This window comes from Aethalodelphis obliquidens, unplaced genomic scaffold (assembly GCF_003676395.1).
Source record: "Aethalodelphis obliquidens isolate GAN/ISIS:26980383/991018 unplaced genomic scaffold, ASM367639v1 scaffold119, whole genome shotgun sequence".
In the NCBI taxonomy this organism is placed as follows: domain Eukaryota; kingdom Metazoa; phylum Chordata; class Mammalia; order Artiodactyla; family Delphinidae; genus Aethalodelphis; species Aethalodelphis obliquidens.
In genome coordinates this window covers 1,082,238-1,090,845 of record NW_020838063.1, presented here as the reverse complement: position 1 = coordinate 1,090,845, position 8,608 = coordinate 1,082,238, and the positions used below count along the sequence as shown (strand labels likewise).

The 8,608-nt window shown below is 35.3% G+C and overlaps 1 protein-coding gene across 1 annotated transcript in view; it reads right to left on the bottom strand.

The window, feature by feature from the left end:
* Positions 1-83: 83 nt before the first annotated feature.
* Positions 84-8,608, bottom strand: part of ARHGEF9 (Cdc42 guanine nucleotide exchange factor 9) — a 166,257-nt gene continuing 157,732 nt past the window's right edge. The window contains exon 9 of the mRNA XM_027098066.1: positions 84-325. Coding sequence (XP_026953867.1) covers positions 144-325 — 182 coding nt within the window. The 3' untranslated portion in view covers positions 84-143. The remainder of the gene's footprint in view (positions 326-8,608) is intronic.

Below are 8,608 nucleotides of genomic sequence, written 5' to 3'. Positions count from 1 at the left end.
TGTGTGTGTGTGTATATATATATATATATATATATATATATATATATATATATAAATTTCAACAGTGCTTCTCCGAAAAAAGGTCCATCTATAAATATAATTTTATTTACTTTATTTTAAAATTATCTGCCTCCCTGTTGGTATTATTTTTTGAAGGGGGTTAACCTGCTGAAGTTTTGCCAGAATGGTGACTGGCTGCGCTTGGGTTCGGTGAACTCAAAGACCTGCGACTGAGCGATGCCATCAGGGACCAGGTACTGGCCCTGGTTTAACGGGTCCTGCGGTGGTGGGTAGGAAGGAGGAACTGAGCGAGCAGAGGTGACACCTAGAGTAGACGGGAGATCAAAGGGAAATGGTATAAATTAAGTAGTAAGGGGATTCTCAAAGCACCTAGTGCCCACTTTTAATCCTTATCTCTATTCAGAACAGAATAGGCTGAGGAACACAGCATATGATTCAGAATGCAAGGGTGATCTCTCTGCTGCTCCCAAATACCTTTCTCATCTGCTGGTCAGTGTCTGAAATTTCAACATTATAGTTTCTCTGTTTGCCTTTGTTTGATGACTTGATCCCATTACCCTGGAAGTAGTATCATATTAAGCCATCATATAACATATTAAGACATTCACACTTCAGTGGGAAGGAACCACTTCTTTTCTAAAAGCCAGTATTTTGTTGTTTTGTTTTTGTTCTTGTTATTGTTTTCCAGCTTTATTGAGATGTAACTGACATACAATGTTGTGTAAGTTTAAGGTATGCAATGTGATAATTCATTATACATATATATTGTGAAATAATTACCACAATAAGGTTAGTTAGCACATCCATCACCTCACACAATTACCTTAAGTATACAATAGCGTATTGTTAACTACATTAACCATACTGTACATTATATCTCCAAAACTAATTCATCATATAACTAGAAGCTTGTGCCCTTTGACCAACATCACCCCACTTTCCCCAACCCCAACCCCTGGCAACCTACTTTCTGCTTCTATAATTTTGCCTTTTTCAGATTGCTTATATAAATGACATATTGTATTTGTATTTTTCTGTCTGACATTTCACACAGCATAACTCCCTAAAGACCATCCATATTTCCATAAATGGCAGGATTTCCTTCTTTTTATGGTTGAATAGTATTCCACAGTGTGTATGTGTGTGTGTGCGTGTGTGTGTGTCTTTTTTGGGTGTATGGTTTATAAAAAAGTTTCTCCCATTGCATAGGTAGCCTTTTCATTTTGTTGATTGTCTTTTGCTATGCAGAAGCTTTCTAGTTTGATGTAGTCCCACTTGCTCATTTTTGATTTAGGTGTCATATTCAAAAACTCATTGCCAAGATCAATGTTGAGGAGTACAGGGAAAACAGGGAAAACCCTGTTTTCTTCTAGGAATTTTATAGATGTGGGTCTTACACTTAAGTCTTTAATCAGTTTTGAGTTAATTTTTGTGAGTGGTGTTATATAGGAGTCCAATACAGTCCTTTGCATGTAAACATTCAATTTTCCCAATACCATTAATAAAAGAGACTATCTTTCCCCCACTAAATATTCTTGGCCTCCTGACAAATATTAGTTGACCATAAGTGTGGGTTTATAATTGGGCTCTTGATTCTGTTCCATTGATCTATATGCTGTTTTTTATGCTAGTACCATACTTTTGTGATTATTATAGCTTTGTAATATAGTTTGAAATTGGGATGCATGATTGCCCCAGCTTTGTTCTTCTTTAACAGAACTGCTTTGGTAAATTGGGGTCTTTTGTGGTTCCATATGAATTTTAGGAGTGTTTTGTCTCCTTCTATGAAAAATGCCATGGAATTTGAGATAAGGATTACAGCAAGTATACAGATGGCTTTATATAGTAAGGACATTTTCACAATATTAATTCTTATCATCCATGAATATGGAATATCTTTCCATTTATTTGTGTCTTCTTCAATTTCTTTCATAAATGTCTACTAGATTTCAATGTGCAGATCTTTAACCTTCTTGGCTAAACCTATTCCTAAGTACTTTACTATTTTGTGCTATTGCAAAGGGGATCATGTCCTTAATTTCTCCTTTGGATGTTTGCTGTTAGTGAAACACAACTGATTTCTGTACACTGATTTTGTATCCTGAAACATTACTGAATTCCTTTATTATTCTAATATTATTATTTCTTGGGATAGTCTTTAGAGTTTTCTATGTATGAAATCATATCATCTGTAAACAGAGACAATTTGACTTCTCACTTTCTGACTTTAATTGCTTTTTATTGCCTGACTGCTCTGGCTAGGACTTCAAGAGCTATGCTGAATAGGAGTGGTGAGGTTTGGAATCCTTGTCTTATTCCTGAACTTAGAGGAAAAGCTTTCAAACTTTCACCTCTGAGTATTGTTATTAGCGGTGAGCTTGTCATAAAAGGCATTGATTATATTGAGATATGTTCTTTGTATACCCAATTTATTGAGAATTTTTATCACGAAAGATGTTGAATTTTGTAAAATGCTTTTTCTGCATCTATTGAGGTGATCATGTGATTTTTATCTTTCATTCTATAAATGTGGTGTGTCACATTTATTGATTTGCATATGTAGACCATGCCTGCATCCTAGAGATGAATCCCACTTGATGATGATGCATGATCCTTTTATGTGCTGTTGAATTTGGTTTGCTAGTATTTTGTTGAGAATTTTTACATCTATATTCATCAAGGATATCTAGTAATATCTTTATCCAGCTTTGGTATTGGGGAAATGCTAGCTTCATAAAATGAGTTTGAGAGTGTTCCTTTTAGGTTTTTGACTAGTTTGAGAAGGACTGTTGTTAATTCTTTTTAAAATGTTTCATGTAATTCACCAGTGAAACCATCTATCTGTTCCTGGGCTTTCCTTTGTTGGGAGGTTTGACTACTGATTCAACCTTCTCACTTGTTATTTGTCTGCTCAGATTTTGTATTTTTCCCTAATTTGAGACAATAATAGACATATTACATTGTATAAGATTAAGGTGTACAACATAATGATTTGATATATGTATATACTGCAAAAAGATAAGCACATTAAGGTCACTTAACATCCATCACTTCACATAGTTACACGTTTTTTCTTTTGATGAGAACTTTTACAATCTACTCTCTTAGCAACTTTCAAATATACAATACAGTTTTGTTAACTTTAGTCTTCATGCCGTATGTTACTTCCTCAACCTCATTTATTTTATAACTGAAACTCTACCTTTTGACCACATTCACCTATTTCCCCAACCCAAAACCCCTTGCATGTGGCAAACATCAATCTCTTCTCTGTTTCTACAAATTCAGTTTTATTAGATTCCCCATATGAGTGATATCATACAGTATTTGTCTTTCTTTGTCTGAATTATTTCATTTAGCATAACACCTTCCAGGTTAGTCCACAATGTGGAAAAGACAAGATTTCCCTCTTTCTACAGCTGAATAATATTCCATTGTGTGTGTTTGTATATATTTATTTTATCTATTTATCTGTCAAAGGACACTTAGGTTGTTTCTATGTCTTGGCTATTATGAATAATGCAGTAACAAATATGGGGTACAGATAGCTCTTCAAGATAGTTATTTGTTTTCTTTAGATATATACCCAGAACTGGAATTGAATTATACGGTAGCTCTATTTTTAATTTTTTAATGAACCTCCATACTGTTTTCCATAGCAGCTGTACCAACTTACACTCCCACCAACAGTATAAAAGGGTCTCCTTTCTCTACATCCTTCCCAGCACTTGTCTTTTGATAACAGCCTTTCTGAAAGGTGTGAGGTAATATCTCATAGTGGTTTTGATTTGCATTTCCTGATGATGAATGATGCTGAGGTACTTTTCGTGTACCTGTTGGCTGTTGGAATATTTTCTTTGAAAAATGTCTACTTAGGTCTTTGGCTTATTTTTTTTTTTTTACATCTTTATTGGAGTATAATCGCTTTACAATGGTGTGTTAGTTTCTGCTTTAATAACAAAGTGAATCAGTTATACATACACATATGTTCCCATATCTCTTCCCTCTTGTGTCTCCCTCTCTCCCATCCTCCCTATCCCACCCCTCTAGGTGGTCACAAAGCACCAAGCTGATCTCCCTGTGCTATGCGGCTGCTTCCCACTAGCTATTTTACATTTGGTAGTGTATATATGTCCATGCCACTCTCTCACTTTGTCACAGCTTACCCTTCCCCCTCCCCATATCCTCAAGTCCATTCTCTAGTAGGTCTGTGTCTTTATTCCTGTCTTACCCCTAGGTTCTTCACATTTTTTTTCCCTTAAATTCCATATATATGTGTTAGCATACGGTATTTGTCTTTCTCTTTCTGACTTACTTCACTTTTATTGGAATATAGTTGATTTACAATATTGTGTTAGTTTCTGTTGTATAGCAAAGTGAATCAGTTAAACATATACATATATCTGCTCTTTTTTAGATTCTTTTCCCATAAAGGTCATTACAGAGTATTGAGCAGAGTTCCCTGTACTATACAGTAGGTTCTTATTAGTTATTTATTTTATATATAGTAGTGTGTATATGTCAGTCCCAATCTCCCAATTTATCTCTCTCTCCCTTTCCACTTTGGTAACCATAAGTTTGTTTTCTATATCTGTGACTCTATTTTTGTTTTGTAAATAAGTTCATTTGTACCATTTTTTAGATTACACATATAATCAATACCATATGATATATGACTTACTCTGTCTGACTTACTTCACTCAGTATGACAATCACTAGGTCCATCCATGTAGCTTCAAATAGCATTATTTTGTTCTTTTTTATGGCTGAGTAATATCCCATTGTATATATGTACCACATCTTTATCCATTCATCCATTGATGAACATTTAGGTTCCTTCCATGTCCTGGCTATTGTAAATAGCACTGCGATGAACATTGGGGTGAATGTTTCTTTTTTATTTTTTTAACATATTTATTGGAGTATAATTACTTTACAATGGTGTGTTAATTTCAGCTTTATAACAAAGTGAATCAGCTATACGTAAACATATATTCCCATCTCTCCTCCCTCTTGCATCTCCCCCCCCCCCCCCACCTCTCTACTAACAAATGTAAAATAGATAGCTAGTGGGAAGCAGCTGAATAGCACAGGGAGATCAGCTCGGTGCTTCATGTATCTTTTTGATTTATGGTTTTCTCTGGATATATGCCTAGGAGAAGGATTGCTGGATCATATGGTAGCTCTATTTTTAGTTTTTTAAAGAACTTCCATACTGTTCTCCATAGTGGCTGTACCAATTTACATTCCCACCAACAGTGTGGGAGGGTTCCCTTTACTCCACACCCTCTCCAGCATTTGTTTGCAGACTTTATGATGATGGCCATTCTGACCGGTCTGTGGTAATACCTCATTGTAGTTTTGATTTGCATTTCTCTAATAATTAGCAATGTTGAGCATCTTTTCATGTGATTTTGGCCATCTATATGTCTTCTTTGGAGGGATGTCTATTAGATCTTCTGCCCACTTTTTGATTGGGTTGTTTGTTTGTTTATTTTTTTTTGATAGTGAGCTGCATGAGCTGTTTGTATATTTGGAGTTTATTCCCTTGTCAGTTGCTTCATTTGCAAATATTTTCTACCATTCTGTGGGTTGTCTTTTTTTTTATGGTTTTCCTTGCTGTGCAAAAGCTTGTAAGTTTAATTAGGTCCCATTTGTTTATTTTTGTTTTTATTTTCAGTACTCTAGGAGGTGGATCCAAAAAGATATTGCTGAAACTTATGTCAAAGAATGTTGTGCCTATGTTTTCCTCAAAGAGTTTTATAGTATCTGGTCTTACATTTAGGTCATTAATCCACTTTGAGTTTATTTTTGTGTGTGGTGTTAGAGAATGTTCTAGTTTTATTCTTGTACATGTAGCTGTCCAGTTTCCCCAGCACCATTCATTGAAGAGACTGTCTTTTGTCCACTGTATTTCCTTGCCTCCTTTGTCGTAGATTAATTGACCATAGGTGCATGGGTTTATTTCTGGGCTTTCTATTCTGTTCCACTGATCTATATTTCTGTTTTTGTGCCACTACCATACATTTTTGGAAATGATTTTTTAAATTTTTGTTTTATATCGGAGTTGATTAACAATTTTGTGTTAGTTTCCGGTGTACAGCAGAGTGATTCAGTTATACACACAGATGTATATATCCTTTTGCAGATTCATTTCCCATTTAGATTATTACAGAGTATTGATCAGATTTCCCTGAGCTATACAGTAGGTCTTTTTGATAACTTTAGTTTTGTAGTATAGTCTGAAGTCAGGGAGCCTGATACCTCCAGCTCCATTTTTCTTTCTCAGGATTACTTTGGCTATACAGAGCCTTTTGTTTCCATATAAATTAAAAAAAATTGTTCTAGTTCTGTGAAAAATGTTATTGGTAAATTAATAGGGATTGCATTGAATCTGTAGATTGCCTTGGGTAGTATAGTCATTTTGACAATATTGATTCTTCCAAACCAAGAACATGGTATATCTTTCCATCTGTGTTACCTTCAATTTCTTTCATCAGAGTCTTATAGTTTTCAGAGTACAGGTCTTTTGTCTCGTTAGGTAGGTTTATTCCTAGGTATTTTATTCTTTTTGATGAGATGGTAAATGGGATTGTTTCCTTATTTTCTTTCTGATTTTTGCTGTTAGTGTACACAAATACAAGTGATTTCTGAGTGTTAATTTTGTATCCTGCAACTTTATTAAATTCATTGATATGCTCTAGTAGTTTTCTGGTAATGTCTTCAGAATCATCAATGTATAGTACCACGTCATCTGAAAACAGTGACAGTTTTACTTCTTTTCCAGTTTAGATCCTGCTCATTTCTTTTTCTTCTCTGGTTGCTGTGGCTAGGACTCCCAGAACTTGAATAAAAGTGGTGAGAGTGGACATCCTTTTCTTGTTCCTGATCTTAGAGGAAATGCTTTCAGCTTTTACCATTGAGTGTGATGTTAGCTGTGGGTTTGTTGTATATGGCCTTTATTATGTTGAGGTAGGTTCCATTTATGACCACTTTCTGGACAACTTTTATCATAAATGGGTGTTGGAATTGTAAAAAGCCTTTCTGCATCTATTGAGATAATCATATTTTTTTATACTTTTTAATTTGTTAATGTGGTATATCACAGTGACTAATTTGGGGATAATGAAAAATCCTTGTATCCCTGGGATAAATCCCACTTGATTGTAGTGGTTGATCCTTTTAACATATTGTTGGATTTGTTTTGCTAGTATTTTGTTGAGGATTTTTCCATCTATGTTCTTCAGTGATATTGGCCTATAATTTTATTTTTTTGTGGTATCTGCATCTGGTTTTGGTATTAGGGTGATGGTGGCCTCGTAGAATGAGTTAGGGAGTGTCCCCCCTTGCTATATTTTGGAAGAGTTTGAGAAGGATAGGTGTTAACTCTTCTCTAAATGTTTGACAGAATTTGCCTGTGAAGCCATCTGATGTTGGACTTTTGTGTGAAGTTTTTTTTTTTTTTTTTTCAGTACGCGGGCCTCTCACTGTTGTGGCCTCTCCTGTTGCAGCGCACAGGCTCCAGATGCACAGGTTCAGCGGCCATGGCTCACAGGCCCAGCCGCTCCGCAGCATGTGGGATCCTCCCGGACCAGGGCACGAACTCGTTTCCCTGCATTGGCAGGCGGACTCTCAACCACTGTGCCACCAGGGAAGCCCTGAATTTTTAAAAATAAGTTTCAATTTCAGTACTTGTGATTGCTCTATTCATATTTTCTATTTCTTCCTGGTTCAGTCTTGGGAGGTTTTACCTTTCTAAGGATTTGTCCATTTCTTCTAGGTTGTCCATTTTATTGGCATATAGTTGCCTGTAGTAGTCTCTTATGATCCTTTGTATTTCTGTGTTGTCCAAAGTAACTTCTTTTTCATATCTAATTTTAGTGATCTGAGCCCTATCCCTTTTTTTCTTGATGGGGCTGGCTTAAAGTTTATCAATGTTGTTTATCTTTTCAAAGAACCAGCTTTTAGTTTCACTGTCTTTTCTCTTGTTTTCATCATCTCTATTGCATTTGTTTCTGTTCTGATGTTTATGATTTCTTTCCTTGTACTAACTTTGCATTTTGTTTGTTCTTATTTCTCTAGTTGCTTACGGTGTAAATTTTTGTTGTTTATTTGTGATTTTTCTTGGTTCCTAAGGTAAGACTGCATTGCTACAAACTTCACTCTTAGAACTGCTTTTGCTGCATCCCATACGTTTTGGATCATCGTGTTTTCATTTTCGTCTGTCTCTAGGTAGTTTTGAATTTCCTCTTTGATTTCTTCAGTGATCCATTTGTTGTTCAGTAACATATAGTTAGCCTCCACATGTTTCTGCTTTTTGCAGTTTTTTTTTCATGTAGTTGATTCCTAATCTCAACATTGCAGTTGGAGTGCGGGCTTGATATAATTTCAATTTTCTTAAATATAATGAGGCTTACTGTATGGTACACCATGTTATCTGTCCTGGAAAATGTTCTATGTGCACTTGAGAAGAATGTGCATCTTCTCCTTTTAAATGGAATATTCTATAAATATCAGTTAAGTCCATTTGTCTAATGTGTCATTTAAGCTTTTGTTTCCTTATTGATTTTCTGTCTGAATGATCTGT